Source organism: Diabrotica undecimpunctata, chromosome 7, assembly GCF_040954645.1.
Source record: "Diabrotica undecimpunctata isolate CICGRU chromosome 7, icDiaUnde3, whole genome shotgun sequence".
In the NCBI taxonomy this organism is placed as follows: domain Eukaryota; kingdom Metazoa; phylum Arthropoda; class Insecta; order Coleoptera; family Chrysomelidae; genus Diabrotica; species Diabrotica undecimpunctata.
In genome coordinates, this window is record NC_092809.1 from 103,345,198 (window position 1) to 103,368,975 (window position 23,778).

Sequence of the window (23,778 nt, forward strand, 5' to 3'; positions counted from 1 at the left end):
TAAACTGTCCATATTTGCCGGCTAAGTTTTATAATTTATTTAAAACTTTTTTATTATTTTAAACATATGAATAACTTATTTTATTTATAAACTAATATTTTTTAAACAAAAAAATATTTTTTTTTGTCTGACAGCATTTGTCCCCCATGGCGATAACACATGTTTTATTTTCAGAACGTCCGTCGGGGACATGTTCGACACATGAAGCACGCGCGTTTGATGCGTTTTCGTGTTGAGAGTGGTAATATCGTGGAAACTGCAGTCCGGCGAGGTTATAAAATACGTACGTGATAGTTTATGAATATTTTCGAGTTAGTTTGTGAATTTATTAGTTTTTATTTTTTGAATTTAGTAGTTTCGAGTTTAGTTTGTGAATTGTGGGTGAATACGAACGTGAACATGAAAGATTGCAGAAATTGTGGGACGAAGTTCTTTCTGGAGATGAACACAATTTTTCGCCGGATGTAAGCGACTATGAGCCGGATGATCCCGTGACGCCAAAAAAAGAACAAGATTGCCTAGTTTTGATAAAAAAATGTCAGCGGGTAACAAAAATTATAAAATTTGACCAACAAGTAAACGTTTCTCTAAAATCAGAGATACAAAGTAATAATCAAGACCCCCAACCATCAAAGTCTAGTTGAATAAATACGGTATCCACTAATATAACCACATAATTGAGACAGTAATAGCACAAAATATGGACTATATTGATGATGAATCTGAACCCTCGCCAATAATAAATTTTGAATGAGGCCAGGTAACAGGAAATTTTTTGAAAAATATTCCTGTTACTATAAATGATTCAGGAATCAAGGCAACTATTTACGAACAATATGAACAGACTCCCTATTTTTTTTACAAAATGATGATAACAGATGAAATTATTCAATTATTTGTTCGGGAAACCAATATCTATGCACATCAACAAAAAGCTAAAAATACCTCTAAACACTCCCGAGTTCAAACTTGGAAAGACACCACGGAGCATGAAATGGAAGCGTTTCTAGGATGCCTTATGTGGATGGGATTAGTTCAGCTTCCTTCCCTTTCTGCCTACTGGTCAAAAAAAGTTTGTATCAAAATTCACTAAAACATGTTTTGTCTAGAAACCGCTTTCAAGTTTTGTTAAAAATGTGGCATTTTACGAACAACGAACAAGCTAATATGGACGACAGGCTACATAAAATCAGTCCCTTACTATCAAAGTTACAGGAAACTTTTCAAGCTTCCATGGTACCTGGTGAATATATTGTTATATATGAGACACTTGTTCCTTTCAAAGGAAAGCTAAAGTTTAAGCAATAAGTATATCTCGAATAAACGACTTAAATTTGGAATTAAACTTTTTAAACTGTGTTTGGAGGAGGGTTATTTATATGACCTAAAGGTGTACTGTGGAAGAGAAAAAGAGGTTTCAGAAGAGCTTTCTGTTCAATCTCAGGTTGTTCTGAACTTAACCACAGACTTGCTAAACAGCGGAAGAACCATTGTAGTGGACAATTATTACACATCAGTAAAATTGGCACATAAATTGCTAGAGAATAATACCCATATAATTGGAACTTTTCGTAGCAGCAGAAAATTAAACCCATTGTTTTGCAAGACTAATTAAAACGTGAAGAAGTAATTGCAGAAGAAAGCAATACTGGCATTTTTGTAGAAAAATGGAAGGACAAGAGAGATGTCCTTATGCTAAACACAAAATTTTTACCGGAAATGGTGGTGGTCAACAAACGTTCAGGTGAATTATTGAAGCCTAAAAGTCTGCTGGAATACAACAAACATAAGGCCTATATTGATATATCAGGTAACTTTATTATTTAAAAACATTTTTTTTGTTACTGTAAAATTGTTTTTAGATCACATGAAATAATATAATTCATCTCTACGTAGAGGAGTTAAATGGTATAGGAAGTTGGCAATCGAGCTTGTTATTGGCGCTGCTATTGTGATTCCTATTTATTACATCAAAAAGTAACCAATAACAAAACTACCATCACAGAATTTCGCAGGAAGTTATAAAGCGTAAAATGTGTATTTAAAAAAAAAAATGATATTATAAGTATATATGAGGGGTATAGTTTCAAAGTGTACAATCTCCATATTTCAGAAAAAATGAGTTAGATGTCGCATTAGGTTGAGTTTCTAGTCCTGAATCGAAACAATAAAAAAACTCTTTTCAAAATAGTCATTCTCCAATAAATTTTGAGGGCAGAAAATTAGACTTTAATTCAAAACGTACAATCTCCAATGACATTTAATTTTCAAACAGTACAATCTCCTATACAATATTTAAAATCAAAGAGTACAATCTCCAATGGGTTTTTCTTGTTTATAGTGGCGAATATTTCAAAGCGTGCAATATCCTGTTCGGACTTATCAACAACTCTCGCGCTAAAAACGTTGTGTTTTTACATTATATATGTTAGTGTTAGTTGCATGTGATTTGTGAAGCAGCACAGTTTGTTTATTAAAGTAGTATCATATTTTTTCGAATTCTTAAAATAATAAATCGTGTAATGGAGGTAAATGTTACTCCTGTAGCTAGTAATAAAGCACGAAAAAGACAACGTATTACCACATCATGGAAAAGAATTCAGCAAAAAAAATTGAGGTAAGTTGCATCAAAGGATTTTGTATATCTTTGTATAAACATGGATTTTATTTTAGGTATAGTCCACATTCGCTCCCAATTTATCCGAAATGTGGACACAAAAGTGGTGCTTTTCAATGTACGTTACTACAAATGAACGAAATAATACGTTTCCACTCTAAATTTTATGGGACGAAGGAGAAAACATTTCAAGATAATTTTCTGTTGAAATATTGCAGAACAGTTCCAATACAGCGTAAATGCCCAAAAAATTCGCAACATGTTGCAAAAACATTTCAAACACGATTTTATATTCTGACTAAAGAAAACAGAATGTTGGCTGTGTGTAAGAAAGCTTTCATGGAAGTTTTGGGTATAACAAGGAGACGAATTGATACAGTTACAAAAAATTTCTATAGAACTTCCCTTCCTGCAATGGAAAATCGAGGTGGCGATAGAAAGCTGGAAAAGTACATGTTGAAAAAAAGTGCTGTTATGGATTTTATTAACAAATTCTTGTAAATGTACTTAAAAGAAAATGAAAACCTTCCAGTAATATTTTTAATACACAATATAACCTTGGTTTTGGTTCTCCTAGAAACGATGCATGTTTGACATGCAAACAATTGACTGAGAAAATAAAAGCGTGCCATAATAACGACATGAAAGCCAACTTAATCATCCAAAAAAGGGTACATACGTTGAGGTCCAAAGCATTTTATACCCTTTTAAAAGAACGGGATAAAGGTGTAGAAACGTTTTCTTTTGACTGTCAGAAAAATCAAGTTTTGCCTAAGATTCCGGATCAACAGGCATATTATTTACGTCAATTTTATATGTACAATTTTACCGTTTTCAGAGGAACTTCCAAAAGTAATTTAAATCCATCTAATGTCACTTCTTTCTGTTGGACCGAAAACGACTATAAGAAGGGTTCGAACGAAGTTGCCTTCTGCATTTATTACGAGTACATTCTTGAATCGGCTAATTTTGGAGACGATATTCATACTATCAGGCTCATGTGTGATGGATGCGGAGGCCAAAACAAAATCACGACACTCATATCTATGTGTTGCTATTGGTTTTCTAGACAAGATAAAATTAGAAAAATTTAAGTAATATTCCCAGTGAGAGGACATTCTTTCATGCCTCCAGACCGGGTTTTTGGGAATATTGAAAAGGATATTAAAAAAAAAGGAGATAATTTTAAAACCACATGAATATCTGGAGATGTTTTCAAAGCATAGTACCTACTGTTCATTGGGTTGGAGAATTAGTCGAAATATATGACTGAAAAAATGAAACAAGCAAGCACATTAAGGCTCCAGGACAATGGCATTTTGCTTTCTCAAAAATGAAGAGGATTATTTTAACTAAAAGCTCTCAAGGCACAGTGTTAGTCAGCGGTGAGTTAGCTTATAAGACGGATGTTGGTGTGGGAAAATCAATAACAAAAAAACTAAGAAGATTGAAAGAATGAAACCTGCCAAAATTTCGAAACATAATGTCGTGGTCAATAACAACAAAAAGGTTGATGTTGAAAATCGGGAAGAACAGTTGCCAAAAACAAAACCCCGAAAAGAAAACTGTATTGCAATAAGTGTTCGAAGTCTTATTGTTTACCTTGTTATTTTAAAAAACATGCATCTACCTCGAAATAAAGAATACTTTTGAATTCTTTTTAAGTATGTTTTCTTTAATGTAAACCCAACCACTGTTTGGTTGTGCGGTTAGTTGCGCAGGTACTCCAAAAGTTCACTGAAGATGGACTGAATATTCCGAAAACTTTCTGAGCTTTATTATAATCTATTTGGATTTTTTAATTTAATTTTTAAATTACAACAGCAGTTTTTTACTTCGATGTTCGAGTTTTTTAACTAATTTGATATACAGCCAACTCTCGGAAATTATCCCATTTTAAGCATATCTCTTTTATTTGTTTTTCATATTACCAAAGGCATCATTCCATATTTTTATTATTTTCTTACAGTTTATTTCGAAAGGAGGAATTAAACGACTTGGTTAAATATAAACTTTTTATTTAATTACATCTAAACACATATCACAAGACACTTTACACAAACCTAAATAACTAAATAAATAGTTTGTAAGTACATAGATTTATAAAAAATATGTATAAAAATCTTATAAAAACTAGGTCTTATAATTAAGACATCGTAGGAATATTATAAAATGGCACGCTAATATTTACAATAATGAAAAACGCAAATGTGTACACTAAAAAAAATCGTGCTATTATTGATTGAGGATATTTATTTAGAGTTAAGTCTAACACCCTCTCCTATGAAACATGAAATACAAGCTGCCATAAAACTGACATTGAGTTAAAAATGATAGAAAATGAAAAAATTGTTGATGTTTATATTTTAAGAAAGAATATGTGTCTACCATTTATATTATATGACAACATAGGTACAATTTCTTTCATAAAAGGTAATAAAACCTATTTGTGAGATACACCCCAACGCTATTATTATTAATTATTACCAGTAAAAATAAGCCAACTCATTTTTTAAAAAGATTTTTGAAGCGTTTAACACGAATGGATATATAAATACAAAGGTAATAATAATATAAGAACAGAAATATTCATATCGCTTTTAATTTGTTCTCGTGTTATAAATATTTCGAAGTTTTGCTCTCATCAGACAGCATTTGCGAAGAAGACGAGGTGATAAATATCCCCGTTCGTATATCGATAGCCCAGATACAACTTTTATATTAAACAAGATACTATAACTTTAAAATGTAGGAGGAAGATGGTCTAATATCGACCAGCGGATAATATCGAATACTACACAATTTTTTTAAAGTAAAGCGTAACTTCAGTATTCCAATACGTGCTGCCATCTTGCGACAAAGTTGGCAAACTTCCGAAAACCCATGTGATCAGTCAGACGTGCAGTTGTATTAATATTACATTAAGTTGTTTTTCGCCGATTTTTTACAAATGTATTACGTAAGCTCTAAAAAAATTGCGTTAGGAAGAAAACCAGTTATTTCTAAAGAACAGGAAAATATGCTAGCTGAATATGTAATTAAATTATCAAATCTTTTCTATGGATTAACCCCAAACAAAATACGGAAATTGCATACGAATATACTGTATCAAAAAATATAAGAAACAAGTTCAGTGCCAACAAAGAAACATGTGGAAAAGAATAGCTATATGGTTTCCTAAAGAGACATCCACAATTGTCCTTGACAGAAGCGACTATTAAGAATACATTACTAGCTTTCAATAAAGCAGATATAAATGTGCTTTATCATAACGTGACAACATTAATGAAAAAATACAATTTTCACCCGGACCGCATATACAATGTGGACGAGACAAACCACTACTGTAGTGCTGCGGGACAGTATGTTCCACTCATGTTTATATTTAAAATGTTAGGGATTGAGTAAAAATGGTCCCATTGGCTCCATCTATCATTGTTCAAAGTTTGGTTGGATAACCGAGGAATTATTTTTCGAATGGTTAAAGCATTTTTGTAAATTTGTCAAAGCCTCCTCTGATGATCCTTTCATGCTCATCTTAGACAACCACACCTGACATTCTACTCCTCAATCCTATAATAACTGTCGTGAAAATGGAATCATAATGGTTTCTCTTTCCACTCACACATCTCATAGGGTTCAACCATTGGATGTCACTTTTTTCTCTGGTTTAAAATCTATATATAATCACGAATGTGACTGAATTATTTGTTATAGCATACAACCGCGTAACAACGATTGAAAAAGGTATACATGGTTTCAATATTACTGGACTATATCTATTTAAAGAGGAAGATTTTACTCGAATAACTGACTCACCTATTGCTATGGAGATACCAGCTGCGATGATCGATGCGAACACTTTATCTTTGGCAAACTTTGTCCAGTTGCTGGAACAAGTGGTTTGATTTGACTTCCATCGGAAAGTGTACAAAAACAATTCCCGATTCCACAAAGCTATTGACACTGACGAATCATTTTGCGAGTTACAAGAAGTGTAAGATAATGAAGCTACAGATGATGAGGACAAAACAGTAGAGATTAAGAACAGGACATTCGAAGAATTACATCCAACACCTAAACCTAAACAAAACAAAAGAGAGAAACAGAAATCCAAAATTTTGATCTCGACACCGATGAAAGAAGAGTTGGAAGAAAAATAATTTAAAAAACAAAAGAAAGCAGCTATCATTGTCAAAAAAACGCGTACTTAGTGAAGGTAAAGAAAGTAAGGAGTCGAACAAAAAGAAGAAACCGGAGATTAAAATAATAGAGGAAGAAACATCATCAACATGCCGTGTTTGCTGTGAATTCGGGGCAGATAATGAAGAATGGTGGATTCATTTTTTTAAATTCATTCATTCATAATTTTTTTTAAATTTCAAATATCAGTCAATATATACAAATTAATATATGTGCCTTTTGTTGTTAAACTTATTTTTTATGAATTATTTATGTTAGCTGGCGATATAAGACCACCTTCCGCTAATAGCAAATGGGACGGGACATGAATATTTCTGTTAGTAATGGGTGGTCCCACCAAAAATGAGGACAACAAGAAAAAGCCCAATAAAACTACAACAAGAAATTTTGTGTTAGCTGACAGCATAAAGTTAAATGTCTTACCTTGACATGAGGTTCCAAAAAAGTAATAATTGTACAAAAATTAGCAATGGCAAGGACAATCAAATGAATATAATTGATAAAATATACGAAGCTGACTTGACTGTTAACTCAACAGTCAGTTTTTAAAAACATAACCTAATTTAAGAACTTGTTGATTATACTTTTCGCACAATTTTTTAAATATATTTTTTGAAAACAATTTCCGGAGAGGAAATTGAAACGTCCAACATTAGTTAATTGAAAATGTAATTTTCATTATATTCAATTGTGGCTTACCACATATAAACATAATATTTAAAATAGATACATCGATATTTGTTTATTTTTTCATTTACATGAACAGTAGAACATATTCTCTTTTAATATACATTTTTTAAAAATAATGGCCATGAATAATAGTTAATATAAAAAATAAATATTGTGTATACAAATAATCACAGACTATTTACAACATTACAAAATACAAGAAGATGTTCTAAGCGCATTTTTGTTCTTTACTCGAGCCCTTCCCTTAATACAAATAAATATTTCTAATGGAAGAATATAATTTTGTCTACATTATGTAATATGTACAATAAGAATTTTTACAGTTTTGAACTCTGTACAGGATAAGTTTTCGCTTTAATTTTAACCTTTAACAAATTTTACCTTTAAACTGGGATATACATTTATGTTACTATACAAAAAATATGTAGAAGTCAAACAAAACAATTATTTTAACTTATTATTAATTCTATGCGTTATTAAATAAAAATAAATTTTTCAGTTATAGAGAAATCCATAAAATATAAAATCCGTAAACTAATTTTCGAAACCAAATAATAATTAATATCAGATGTCGCTATTTGCGTCTATACGAAGCCATGTTAAATTGCTTCCTAAAACAGAAAATACTTATTTTCACTTTCAGAGCGACTGTGCATAGCCGTCTCTGAAGAGCCCTATTAGGGCGAAATACGTATAAGGCGGATACACAGACGCACTGTACGTGAAATCAAATCTACTGTCTTTTCCCTTCTTTTTCCCCATAAAATATAGTCAATATATAAAAAACAGGCAAAAGGAACTTAATAATTAAACAGATATACATCGAGGAGATTGACAGGGTTGTGTATTATCATCTATACTATTCAACCTATATTCTGATCAAATGTTTAAGGCAGCAGTAGAAGATCTAGCAGATGGTACGGTCATTTTGAATGACACTATAGAGGGGCTTTAAGAACATTTAAACAGTATTAATACAAAAGGAGATAAATTTAGGCTGAACATACATATAAATAAAATTAGGTTAATGGTATTTAGTCGAACAAGATAAGTGTCAATGGAGTACAAATAGAAAATGTTGAAAGATTTAAGCGGAAAGCATAATTAAGCAAGACCTAGACCCAGGATCTGAGATTAAAAGTAGAATTGAAATGGTGAGAGCAACATTCGACAAAATTAGGCCATTTTTATGTGACGATAATCTTTATTTGAAACTAACACAACGAATGACAGATTCCACTGTGTGGTCAATGTTAGTATATGCTGTTGAAGCTTGGACATTAAAAGCAAACACAATCAACCATCTGCAGGCATTCGAGATGTGGCACACAGAAGAATTATTCGCATCTCATCAGAAGTAAAATTTTTTGCAATTGAATCTCCTGCCAAAGGTGCTGGCGCAAGTTTCCAACGCGTACAAATGTAAAATTGCGAAAAGTATTATAAAAGTAACGTTTTGAAAATTTCTGAATTTATGTTATGCAAAACAATTGTGTAAAATAAATATGTGATATATTTTTTATGTTTTTACAGAAGAATATTACTGTTTTATTAAGGTCTTTCCGAAAAATTCAAAAGGACCTTCGATTATTCGAAATTTTAGTACTTAGCCCTTTCTGAGAAGTTGCTTAGTACCAAACGAATATTTAATTCCGCACGATAGAAAACGATAAATTAAATGACAGCAAAAAAGCATCTAGAATTTTTAGTATACTTAATTTTGGTCTCAGAAAGTGTTTTATTGATTTAAAAATCTTTGATTTTAGATGATATGCAAATGATATAATGATGGTTGCAAGAGTTTAAAGAAAAAAACTATGATAATTTTTAGTCTTTGAATCTAAATGCAAAAGAACAATTTTTTATTCTCCATATTCACTTAGGAGAGGGTAAGTGAAGATTGAACAAGGGAGAGCAAAAGGGTGAGTTCTTTGCTTTACGATAAAAAAGTACAGTGAATTTTTGTAAGAGCATGTTTATGAACATATGTAGATAGTAGATATGAATGTTCTAATAACAAAGAAGAAAGCAATGATGGTAAAACATGGAAGCAATTAATGAATAATATATGCCCAAGATTGCAAGTGTATTATATCATACAAATCTTTTTGATTTAATCTTAATATATATAGGTACATCGTCTTTGTAGATACTTTTAATAAAAAATTCCTCCCTAAAAAAGTGCTTAAATACACAGCATACTGCACCAGTTTTCAAAAACAAATTTTCGAATCTTAGTTTGTGTCGAATGACATGAATATTTGACCAAAAAGGAAAAACTTGCATTATCTACAATAAACTTAGGTAGTTTTAGTTACAAACCAATCACGAAGATTGTGCTTCCTTCCAACAACCAGAAAGTGAGATTATACAATAAAAATAGATCTAGAAAACGTATTATTTATTTCAACGTTATCTGACTCCGATGACTTGACTTTACTGTGCATATTGCTGATACAACTGAAGCGTCCATGGGTTTTAATGAAATTATATCTTACTTAATAAAGGTTGTTAAATGCTGCTTTTTTTTTTTATATTTTTTGGTCCTTCGAGCCTGATCCGGCTCGAAAAACCAGAAAATAATCGTCATTTCTAACAGAAAAACAAAAGATTTCATACCAGAGGACAGAACAAATTGTAAGAGATACCATATCGAAGAAACCATTTAAATTTGTAAAAAAAGATGCTTTTTAAACTTGTACCAAGCTACAGATTATAGACTAAAAAAGTGGGAACGATAGAAATGGAAATAGGTTTATAATGACTTTAAGCCTGTCATCTCCTATGTTGATATTTATAACTGATGAACAAGACAACTTGTGATGCATTATGTAGCGTTACGGTTAAACATATTGTTTTTTATTCTGATCGATACTCCAACAATCCGCCATTACATGCTTAAACTTAATTTTATATAATAACGAAATAATTGTTTTGTTTTTTTTTCTATACCGAAATTCTTAACAATATTTTAAATAAAGCTGTCCCTTGAATAAAATTATTATGTAAACAATACGTAATGCCTCTTTAATTACAACTAATACTACCACGTTATTCCGTGGTTTTTAAATAATATTTGCTTTACCTTTTTCCCCAAAATGTAAGACACAAATTTTGGCATACAACGTTTTATCAACTTCAGTCATTTGATTTGGGAAATATTTAAAATATACAGAAAAGACCATCAGATGACCGTTTCACTTCCTGACCGCATATGGTGATGTACTCTGGGTTTCCTATGTGGATGTGTTCTAGTAGAATGTTTGGAAGTGGTGCTCAGACTCGTACTTAATGTCTGGGCAGGCATATATCGCATCACCTGGGGCATTGTTTGCACCTTTAAAGGTAGCTGCTTTCTTGGTCCAAGGCGTCTTAGAATTGATCGCCAGGCCATTACACTTTTCATCGACCTGCAAATCAATTAAATAAATATTATTCACGTTAATTAAATAAACTAAATAACATTTCTCTAAAATTACAGTACAAAATTATAACTGCCAAAAATTGAAGTCTGTGGAAGAGGGGAGGCACATGTGGACATAGGCAACAAGTGGACAGTTGATTTTTTTCCGTCTAGATTTCTTTTCGAGTGGTTTTAACTCACTCTCGTAGGTGGCACTGGCGATATAGTTCTATCCCGAGAAATAAATTCAATGTCAGTTGCCATTTGTTTGTGTCACGAGGTTGTGTTACTTTTGTCGCGTAAAAGTAAATAAACAGTTTTTTAGAGATTGTAATATTATTTACTGACATTCTGTGATTACTTGTAAAGTGCATCGTATTTTCAATATTATCATATTTGATATCAGGTAAGTTTCAACTTTACTTTTCAAAAACTATGCATACCGGGCAGCTGTGGACACCATACAGAGGAACAATAGGACAGTGTCCACTGAAACCCCGTAGGTTCTTTCAAAACAAAACAACCTAAAATATCTTTTTTATTACCTTACAGTTCGAAATAATGGCGAGAACCTACATCAGAAAAACTGATAGAAGTCATATTCCTGAAAACGTAGTAGTTCAGGCCATTTGCGATATAACAAATGGTAACGGATCAATCAGAAACGTAGCAGAGAGATATGGATTGAAGAAGTCCATGTTACATAAAAGATTAAAAAACTGAATAAAAAAAAAATAAATGATACAGAAATATCCGAAATAAAGTTTTCATCAAAGTATACAACACAGCAGATTTTTTTTAAATGAAGAAGAGGACAGTTTAGTAAATTATATTCTTCAATCTTCGAAGTTACAGTATGGATTAACCTACTTTCAAATTCGAACACAGGCATAGAGCTTGAAGCTGAAGCTTGAAAAAAATGTGCCAAAGTCATGGTCGGAAAATCATTTTGCTGGAATTGAGTAGATGAAAGGTTTCATGAAGCGTCACAATAATTTATCTTTGCCAAAACCGGAGTCTACGAGTCTAGCCAGAAACATCAGTTTTAATAAAGTTAACGTAGACATGTGTTTTGATAACCTAGAGACTGTTTACAAAACGTACAAATTTACTAGTGATAGAATCGTGAATGTAGATGAAAGCGGAGTGAACACTGTTCTGCAAATGCCGAAAGTGGTCGTAAATAAGGGTAAGTAAGCAAGTGGGACAAGCAGTTAGAGCAGAGAGAGGTGAGCAAGTGACGTTTGTTGGAATAATCATTGCCAATGGAAATGCTATTCCACCTGTTTATATCTTTCCACGAGTACGATTTAAAGAGTCATTCCTGATTGGAGCTCCAGAAGACAGCATTTGTATTGCTTCTCCAAGTGGTTGGATGACGAACGAGGGATTCCTTGAAGTTGTAAAGCATATTAAAAAAACATGCACGCTTCTAAGGAAAACTCCGCGTTAATACTTTTGGATAACCATAATACACATGCAATGTTAGATGTTATATTGTATTGCAGGGAAAATGGTTCAGTACTCTTACCGTTTCCTCCATACACAACACATCGTTTGCAGCCTCTAGATGTGTGTGTATTTGGTCGTTTTAAGGGTCGTTGTCGTGCAGTATTCAACTTATGAAAGTCTACACATCCGGGAAAAGCTATAACAATTTATGACATTGTACATCTAACAGCTCCAGCCTTTGACGAAGCATTTAATAGGAAAAACATTATTTCTGAGTTTTTGATCACTGGTTGATATCCCTTTAATAAAAATAATTTTTCATCGGAAAATTTCGTAGGAGCTGAAGTTACGGAAGTCAGTGATGTATCGCAGCGAGATACCACAACTGATGATTGTCTACATTGCAGTACACTCTCTAATTCCGAAATGCCTTCTACATCATCATCGGCAAATGTTCAACCACAAGTCAACAATAATTGTCAACCTGTTTTAATTACCACAAAGAAAGTTCCAAAATTGTAATTATTTGCGATGCAAAACTTACTCCGGAACAAATTCGTCCAAACTTACACGTCCATACCCAAAGGCCGTGAGAGTAAGTTCCAAGAAAGGAAGAAAGAAAAAAATTTCAACCATTCTGACCGCTACACCAGAAAAAATAGATTAGAAAATGAAATAAGAGAAAAGGAGGAAAGAAAGGCCAGCAATATAGAAAAGAAAAAATCCAAATCCCATATTCGCAAAGTTTTTGATGAGAAGCCATCAGAAAGCGAAATTGAGAATTATTGCGAAGAATCAGATGACAGTCTTATGGAAGTTGAGATTGAAGATGGTAAAGATTTTGGATTGGATCTTACGAATATCTAGAAAGAGGATTTTGTTCTCATTAAATTTGTTACAAAAAAACACTCAAATTCTTTGTTGGTCAGATCGAAAAGGAACTAGGAGTCAGAATTTTTAGTAAATTTTTTAAAAATGACGCCACGACAAGATTTTGTATTTCCAGATCATAAGGATGAGAGTCCATTTCTGCAAACGATATTATGAGCTCTTTGAAAAAAATTTCCAGCTCTTGAAAAAAAAAATTGGGACAACCAGATCCAGCTCCTTTTTTAGATTTTCCTTTAATTTTCACATGTGCCCCGTAGAAAATATTGTCTTGTCCACATATGCCTCCCTTAGGGGTATATGTGGACTAATCTACTTGGAATTTAATTCACGTGCCCTAAATGATTTAATTACTGCCAAATTTAAATGTACACAAATGCAGTATAAAATTTTTTTTTGAAATGTGTTGACATGTGCCCCCTCTCCCCTAAGTATAATAATACTGTAAGTGTGTCTTGTTGATTTCCAGGTGCCTTTGTGTATATCGTTCCGAGCTAAGTTAAAATTATACAATCGATTAAAAAAAAACTATGAAAAAAATAAGACTTTTTTGAAATCACATCAAAAATATTTAAAATTTGTTTTTTCTGAAGTACATACTAAAATTTTTCATTTTGTTGGGCTCTATTATTATTCCTGCTTCATACCATACAAGTTAAGCGTTTACAGCGTGAACTGTATTTCAATTCTTCTTTTGGCGGAATTTTCAGTTTTTTATTGACGCTTGTAAAATGAAAGTATTTGCTTCGTTACGTAGCTGCAGAAATGTGCTGATTAATCTGTTGTTTCTCTATTTTGCTGTGTAAACAAAAAAGGAAGAATTAAATTTTTCTCAGAAATAAACTTCGAATCTTGATAATTGCGTTTTGTTCTTTTTACTGCTGTCAAAAGTCAACACGAAACATGTATAACTTCTTGTCGATGTATAACTTCTTCCAAATAAACACGTTTTGACATGTTTTTAAAAGACATTTATGTACATACAGACCAAAACAATCATCTGCGGTTACTAGTACTTTTTCTATTGATAGAATAGAATAGAAACTAAATAATTGAATATCCTTCTTAAATAAAAAGAATATACTAATTTGAGTATCTTACATCTTTAGGTATATAGTCGAGTTCTTCTCATCCGCTCAGTCGAAACATTATTAATGTAAATGAGAACTTATTTTATAAACTACCTCTAATGTATTATTTTTATTATTCTAAGCAGAAATATAATATTCTACTGTTACAATGCTAAGTGACCACAAGGAAACAAATTTTCTTACGCGTCGCCAATGATCGAATTCAAAATTTCCTAGAATTGATGAAGAGCACCTGATTTCGGCCACTTACGGCGAATTTTTTATTTATAGTTTCATTTAATATTTGCCTGACTTTAGAAAGTAACAAATTAATACAACTTACCAAATCCAGAATACGCTGCTTACTCCAATGAACAAATTCATGAAGTATTTTAACAGGAACGCCCATAAGGCAGGTTTTCTCTCTCCAGCAAGCCATCTATCTCTGTTGTTATACTCATAGTAGATACTGGCCATTACGCAGAATGTAGGAATTGCATATAATGTACAAATCGCCCCTAAGAAATCACTTTCCTTTCTTGGAGCGGCATTGGTAAGAGGCGCGGCAGCCAGAGACCTCGGTTTTCTCATCACATAGCTGCAACCCAAGAAGAGAAGTACGGTACCAGAAGTAAAGTAGAAGAAGTAGGGAATTAGTACCAGAGAAAGCAGGGTTGTGGAATTTCTGTTGCCAATGTAGCACGTTCCTAAAAAATAAAAAAAAATCTCAAGAATATCAAAAACAATTTATTCAATATAATTTTATCAAATTTTGCATTTTTTTGTTAATAAAAATATAATATACTATTATCTATGTTTAAATATTGATATCAACTAAACAAAATTTAAATATTAGGGCTATTTGTCATTTACAGTAAGTTAAGATTGGTACAATGTAAACTGTCAATTGTATTTACTTTTGGAACAAAATAAAGTCAGTCTTAACTATATACTCTACTATATTATAGTTCGTTTCATTTAAAAGTTTTAATAATCTAAAGGCGGTTCAATCCCGTAAACAACTTTGACGGTTATACATTCTTTTCAACAAAATTCTAAATAATCTTTTTTGAGAACGATTTCTGGAGTGGAAATCGAAACGACAAATTTTTTAGGTAAAATGTTATTGTCATTACAATCAATTGTGGCTTAATCACATTATATACACGATATTTAACTATGTTATTCGAATCTTATTAAAACTCTTTTCCAAGTGCATACTGATTTAATTTTAGCAGACATTATGCCGTTATCAAAATTATAAATCACCGTAACAACCAAATTTGGTAGCATTTTTGATCTTTAAGCTGTATAAAAATCTCCAGTCATTATTTATTTTTAATGAATGTCACACCTTACATTTAGTACCTGTTATCTGATAAAACAGTGCCTTTAAAAATTGCCAAATCGACGTTTGAATAGTACATTGGATTGCGGCACGACATTTTCGCCATCGAGACACACACCAAAACGAAATTTTATTTTTTATTTTTAAAATGTCACTGGTCGTGAGTAATGTAGCGCGGTTCAGACAAAGCCTACTGGATCCGATGCACGTATAGGCAGGCAGCTGTTTTGCATATGGGTTCGAGTTTCGCTTGTTTTCGGTCGTTGTCTGCTTTTGTCAAGTGACAGTCGAGTTGGCAGCCGAGATGCATTTATGGAAAACACGAGACTATCGAGGCGTTTTAGCATGACATGCTTCGATAGTATCAGATAAAGCACATATATAAAATTTTTCAATTTATTTTCTTTGTTAAGATCTGAGTTTAATCTGATATATATAAAAATTAGTAAAGGAAGTTCCATTAGATCAACAGAAAAATCCACCTGTCAAATTATACGAGATATAATTATTACAATATTATTTATTAAAAAACATTGTAAATGTATTAACAATTTACTTATCGTGTAACGGAGGGTTAAACTCTATCGATGTATTCACGTTTTGCAAATGTTTCAATTTCATTCACTTTCTCGTTTTTAAACAAGTGGTTTCGGATCTAATAAATTTTAAAAAACTTTAGGTGGATTTAGCCATTTCTAGGTGGATTTTAAAAGAAAGTAAGAAAGCCTCATGCAATCAGTACGTTAGTTCAGTCACAAAAGACACTTCACCGGCATATGTGGTCAAAGATAAGACGTATGAAAGGTCATAATACATCCAGCAAGATTGCCGCCATCTCCCTGCAGGATCAAACAGTTACCGATGATCAACATATTGCAGATATATTTTGCCCCCACTTTTCAGATAAATCAAATATTCCGAATCTTCCCAATAACTCAAAATATTTTCTAACACTAGTTCTATTAATCTTCCTTTTAAGCTCCTAGAATTAAACGAAGCCATCTCCTCATTAAAAAACTCTGCAGCCGGTCCAGACGATATCCCATGAATATTCTTAAAAAATCTTCATCCAGACACACATCTCAAACTACTAAAGTTATATAATAAGATCTGGTCTCAAAAACAGTTCCCAACGTTATGGCGACAAGCAACTACAATTCCTATCAAAAAGAATGACTCATCTCCAAATCTTCTAAAATCATATAGACCAATTTCTCTCACTTGTTCACTATGTAAACTGTTAGAAAAGATGGTCAATAAACGCTTACTATGGTATCTAGATAAAAATAATATTCCTGACCCATTCCAAACACGCTTCAGATCAAATCGAATACAATGGAGAACTTGGTCACACTACACACTGACATTGTTAACGCATTTTCGAATAGAAACGAAGTCGTAGATATCCAAAGTGCCTTCGACACTGTACAAAGACCTCTAATTCTCAGAAAATTAACAGAATATAATTTAACTGGTAACATTTATTTATTTTTTCAAATTTATTTTTAACAAATCGATATTTTAGCGTATTAACAAATGGAAAAACATCAAAATCACATGCGCTGAATAACGGTTTGCCTCAGGGCTCAGTGTTAAGCCCTACCTTATTTTTACTTAGCATGAATGACTTTTCCTCATATATAGAACCACTAGTCAGGTACTCGACATATGCTGATGATATTATATTATACTGTCAAGGCAGAGTCACAGCTATCACTAGCACTTTGCTACAAAATGCAATAAACAAAATAAACACCTCGTCTACGCGTGCTGGATTTATGTTTTCAGCTTCTAAATCCAATTTAATTCACTTTATCAAAAATAACTATTTGACACTTCTTGGTATCACCTTTGATAAAAAGCTTATCTGGAGACAGCTTATTCAGGAACTTAAAGGAAACTGTGCCCAAAGAATTAATTTACTTAAATCTGTTACTGGTTACTCTTGGGGAGCTGATGAAGAATCTCTCGTTAAAATATATATATAGCGTTAATTCGCTCTAAGCTAGACTACGACAGTATTCTTTATATGACATCTAGTAGCTCCTTACTAAAGTCTCTTAACACGATTTAAAATACATCCCTACGACTATGTCTTGGTGCTTTCAAATCAAGCCCCGCTGAAAGTGTTTGTGTTGAATCTTCAGAGCCACCACTCAATCTAAGAAGGCAGATACTTCTACTTTCATACTTTATAAGAATATCCGCAAACCCAAGTAAACTGGTCAAGAATCTAATCAATCCCTTAGAACCTCCCACAGCAAACGCATCCAATCACTCACTCACTCACATTACCAAAAATATTATCTCCTTTATTAGATTCCATCAACATTTCCAATACTACTTCTATTTACACCCCCAAGACAGCTCCATGGATGCACAATCTTCCAATATTCAATACCGATTTATGCAGATTCAATAAAACAAAATTCACAAACCCAATAGAAAGTCCTTCCAAAACATCCTCAACTTAACACAATTTGATGAAATTTTGTACACCGATGCGTCCAAGAATGAAGACTGTTGTGGCTGTGCTGTGTCCACATTGACGACGACAATAAGCTCTGTGCGACTACCTAGAAGTTATAGAATTTACTCCGCAGAATTATATGGAATACTCGAAGCGTTAAAGACTTCAATCCATCCTACTTCAAATGAGAGCAAAACAATTGCCATTTGCACTGATTCTCTTTCCTCGATTTATTCCATAAGATGCATCTTCTCCAAAAATCCACTAGTCCAGGAAATACATACCATCTGTAACCAACTATTTTCTGCTAACATAAAAGTCATACTGATCTGGACTTCATCTCATATTGATATATTGGGAAACGAAAAAGCAGACCAGGCCGCTAAAGCAGCATGTTCTTCTGACTCAACCTTCAAAGAGTTCCAAACTCATACGGATCTAAGATATTGATAAAACAAAAAATCAGTTCATGGGCAGACTTGTGGAATAAAACAAAAACCAAGCTGCATGACGTTAAACCCAACTTATCTCGTGTCAATATGTCCTCTATGAACAGGAAAGAAAAATCAGTTACTTGCCGACTACGAATAGGGCATACACGTCTTACACATGGATACCTTATGGCATCAGAAAAAGTCTCTAGTATGCCACTACTGTAATACCCCCCTTTCCATCACACACGTGATAATGGACTGCTGCAAGTATGATTCTTCTAGAAACAATCACAACTTAAAAAGAAATACTAAACTTTTAAAAGAAACAACTTTAATTCAGCTAATATAAACAGTGCATAGTGATAAGTTTTATTGTTCAACTTCACAAAAAAAAATTGTTCGTTCCAAATGCTTATATATAAAATATGTATAATGTTGTAAACTACCCGTGTCAATGACCATAAGCTGTCGAGACACAACAAGTGGTTTTGCGGGATTTGTGAAGCTTTTTAACTTGTATTTCATTTACTTCCAGTTTTTAATTGGATATTGGTTGACATACCTTGATTTCATTTCCAGCAATATCAGTTTCAACTAACAGGTAGATTTTCTTTCTAGATAACAGGTAGATAAAACTATCATGACTTTTCATAATCAATACAGAAACTGAAAACATTATAAAGCATACTTATTCACGTATTGATATTTGTATTAACGATAGAACCGAATGACATTTCTCGTTAGAGTCCATACAGTACTGTTATACGTTTCTTCAACTTTACACAATAATCACACAACAATTTAGGAAATAAAAAAATAACAAAGACAACATTGTAGCCAAAATATGACTGGCTAACCAAACCGTTTACACAGTTTAATGCTAAAAGAATATACTGTGCCGTTTATAATGTGTTTCAACAGTACACAACCCAAGTTCACGAAGTTGTCAGATGTAGCTCGTAAGTTAGTTACTGAAACATGTAATTGTGTGTTATTTCTTTCGATAAAATGATTTAAAACCGGTTAGTGAACTGGTGCAGATTTCATGTTGGTAAATTTTCTCTCGTTTATGTAGATGAGCACTAACTACACACTAATCAAACAGATCATATATCCTGTTTGTTTAAAGAGAAGAAAAAAGCAACCGTATACTTTCAGGCAGTTAATCACCATTCCCAAACGAAAAACGTTTAAGTATTTGTTTTAGAGCGGTTCTGATCTTGAGGATAAAAAAAATATAATAGGTATGTAATTGAGGACGTTTTGTAATCATGAGAGGAGAGATCTCTGCAGTTATAATAACGGACTATCGAATTTTACAATAGTTAATCAGAGAAAACCAGTGAGGTAGGTAAGACGTGGAAGCTTCAAAATTGATTAAAAATAGATTTATTTTTATTGTTAATGAGATAAAAACAACCAGAAAACTACAGAGGTATAAACTTGTTAAATACTACCCTAAAACTTACAACTAAAATTTTACAAGTACTAATAAATCATAGGATAAGTTTAGCAAATTAACAACAGGGTTTTTGTAGTGGAAGATCGTGTACAGATGCAATATTCGCTATAAAGCAAATTACTGAGAAATCAGTAGAGTATAATAGACCAGCATTTCTGTGTCTGATTGACCTAAAAAAGGCGTTTGACAGAGTAAGACTCACAGCTGTAATCCATCTTCTGTATAATAGAGGAGTTCCCCTAAATATTATAAAAACTATCGAAAAAATTTACCAAAACAACAAAATGGAAGTCAGAATAGATGGACAACTTACAGAACCTATAAAAATAAGCGGCTGAATAAGACAAGGGGACTCATTGAGCCCCATGCTCTTTAATTTAATCATGGATGAAATCATCAAAAGCGTTAACAAAGGAAGAGGATACAGAATGGGAAACAAAGAAATAAAAGTACTCTGTTACGCAGACGACGCAATATTGATAGCTTCAGATGAAGATAGTCTGCAAAGACTGGTCCACAGATTTAACATAAGAATTTAATATGACAATCTCACCTCAGAAAACTAGAATAAAAGTAGTCAACAAAGAACCAACCAGATGTAAAACAGAAATTGACGGCATCAGTATTGAACAAGTATTGGAATAAAATACCTGGGAATTACACTGTCCAACTATGGAGACCTGGACAAAGAAGTGAGAGATCAAGTACAAAAAGTAAATAAACTGGCAGGATGCCCTAATAACACTATATGGCGAAACAGACACATTAACACATAAAGTTAAGAATTTATAAAACCAGTGTAAGACCAATAATGACATATGCCTTAGAAACATGACCCGACACAGCTACAACCCAAAGGCTACTGAAAACAAAATGGACACAAAATAGAAAAAAAGAATGGAATATCGGACGACCGCGTAAAAGATGGAGTGACAACCTTAGATGGAGGTATTAATCCGCCAATGAACAAGTAGAATTACTTATAAAGCCGAAGAAGAAGAAAAAAAAAAATATGAAACTATTTATCCATATCGGATTTTTATCTGGGTTCTGGGTTTTTCACTCGTATCAATTATCTTTAATTACCTCTCTTTCGGTATTTTCTTTATTCTCTGACGACATAATACGCACATCAATTAATTGATTTACTTCTTTTGCAAAAAACTGTATAACCTGTGTTTTTTGTTGTATTTGTTGGTGTCTAATACTATTTTTCCTGTTATACGTCACTATTTATCATCATCACCCAGCCTTCTGTGTCCAAAGTTGAACATAGGCCTCCCCTAATTTCTTCCAGTTCTTTTAGTCTTGAGGTGTAGGTGATCTACCTCTGCTTCTTCTGCCCGCTCGTGGTTTCCACACTGTAAGTTTTTTGGGTCCATGTCCATTGCACCTCACTATTATATTTTAATATTATCCTGTTATTGTAAATTCTACGTTTGTGTTTTTTAGATATTCCTTTATCCCAGAGTATGATGTTATAGTCGCGGTAACATATATTGTAGAACGCTTTAAATGCGGCGGCGTTTGATTCCTTCTTTTTTACAACCGACCTGGTTGCCTGTGCCGAAGCACGGTAGAAGCTTTTTAGTTGGGAAGCAGTTCGTTGGTAGAGAGTAGTGTTGTTTGCTATAATTTAATTATTTTGAATAGTGATGGGGTAAAAGTGGTTCAAAATATTGTGTACGATATCGACACTGATTTTGTAGAAAGTGCCAGTGTCTGTGTGAATGTAATTCTTGAAAAAAAAGTACCTGTAAAGAACTTATACAGAAGTAAAAAAACTTCAAAATTGGTATATTGGTATAAAATATACAAATTTTGAAGTTTTTTACTTCTGTATAAGCTTTTTAACTATAGTATACAGCCAACTACTGGGATTTTCCCATTAATTTTGTAAAGAAAATTTGAATGCATTTAAAGACTGAAACACACAAAGTATGTTTCAGTGAGTACAAAAATCTACATAAGAAAGTCGGCTCTGATGAAAAACTCTTGGTACAAGCTTAGAAATTACACTTTCAACTGTAATGAACCCTATCATCGCAAGAAGCGATGTGACAAATTTTCACGACCTATAGATGCTTCACTTATAAAACTATTACAATTGCTACAGAAGTATTAAAATATCTACAATAGAAATAAAAAGAAAGAAATTGGAAACAACCGGTCGGAACATGAACTGCTGCGACAGAACTCTTCAAAATTTAATAAAGAAAATGGACTTTAAATTTAAAACAATAAATCAACTTCAAGTAGTTACAGAAAGCCAAAGCATAGCCAACATACGTAATATACACCTATAGTCCTTTTCCATCATATTGATAGCACATTATGTATGCAAATCCTCAACAGGTCAAAAAACCATAGGCGTCACCCTATACTTGTTTTGAAATAAATAAAAAAAAATTAATATTTTAAGATGCCGTCAACAATTCATTATCTTTTAAAAAATCTTCTGTAAAATAAGTGTCCACTAATCTCACTATACCTTTTTGTGCGTAAAAAACGTCGGTATATATGCCACACGATTATTGTTAATTATACACGGGTGATTAACGAGAGAATTCAATGATTCACGAAATAAATTAATGTAAACAGTAATTTAAAGGTGATTACTGTTTTCTATACAAGTTATCGCCTGACACAAAACGAATACCTTCTTTGAACGATTACCTGGAATTACTGATAAGGCTTCACTAATGATAGTTTAAGTAGTTTTTATGCCACATTACAGCTTATGCCAATAATATAAATTAGAAATTGTTTGCATCTTCCATTTAGTTTGTAGATGTACATTGTTCATGTCTTACCTACCTACGTTTTTGGTGTCGATATTTTGTTATTTGCATTTAAAACTGACGTCGACAACAGGTTTTATCCCGGTTAAGTGTAGTTTTAAAGGTGCCTTCAGTCTAAGAGAGAAAAATATAATATTAAATGTACACGATGCACTTGTACATCAACGCCCTTTAAGTAATGTTCGTGAAATCGTTAACATGTGTTCAAATATGACAGGGGTTGGAGAAGCAACAATTTATAGATTCCTAAAAGAAAGAAAAGGATGAACTGTTTCATCTCCCAAGAAGAGTGGAGGGAGTAAACCCTTGGAAATTGAAGAAATACATAAAAACATGATAAGACGCAGCGTCCACTTATTTTTTTTTTAACAAAGAATTTCCAACATTGGACAAAATCCAAACATTAATTAGAGAAAACGAAGAGTTACCAATCATAAGCAACAAGAAATTATGGGGACTATTGAGAGAGATGGGATTTCGTTGGCAAAAGAATAGAAGAAAATCCGTTTTAATTATACGGTTTTGTCAATGGTGGATTATTAAGTTTTGCCTCAAAATAAACCAAAGATTACCACGAGGAAATGACTGCTGACGTTTTTGAAGAATATTTTGAGCAAATGTTGGATTTAATTCCAAAAAATTCTGTCATAGTCATGGATAATGCTAGTTACCATTCAAGACTAGCAGAAAAATTGCCAACAACGGCATGGAAAAAAGGAGAGATAATCGAATGGTTGGATAAACACGCAATTGAGTACAAGGAGAATTCGACAAAAAAGGAATTATTACCTATTGTAAGGCAACATAAAGCAGCTTATAAAAAATATATAATTGATGAAATGGCATTAAACCGTGATGTAATTATTTTACGTTTACCCCCATACCACTGTGATCTGAATCCGATAGAAAATATATGGTCTCAAGTAAAGGGTGAAGTCGG

At 32.7% G+C, this 23,778-nt stretch overlaps 1 protein-coding gene across 1 annotated transcript in view; it reads right to left on the reverse strand.

The window, feature by feature from the left end:
* Positions 1 to 4,618: 4,618 nt before the first annotated feature.
* The window catches only part of LOC140445680 (frizzled-4-like), a 152,154-nt gene continuing 132,994 nt past the window's right edge, over positions 4,619 to 23,778 (reverse strand). Inside the window, exons 4-5 of the mRNA XM_072537926.1 lie at positions 14,667 to 15,030; positions 4,619 to 10,920 (exon numbers count right to left, since the gene is read on the reverse strand). Coding sequence (XP_072394027.1) covers positions 10,695 to 10,920; positions 14,667 to 15,030 — 590 coding nt within the window. The 3' untranslated portion in view covers positions 4,619 to 10,694. The remainder of the gene's footprint in view (positions 10,921 to 14,666; positions 15,031 to 23,778) is intronic.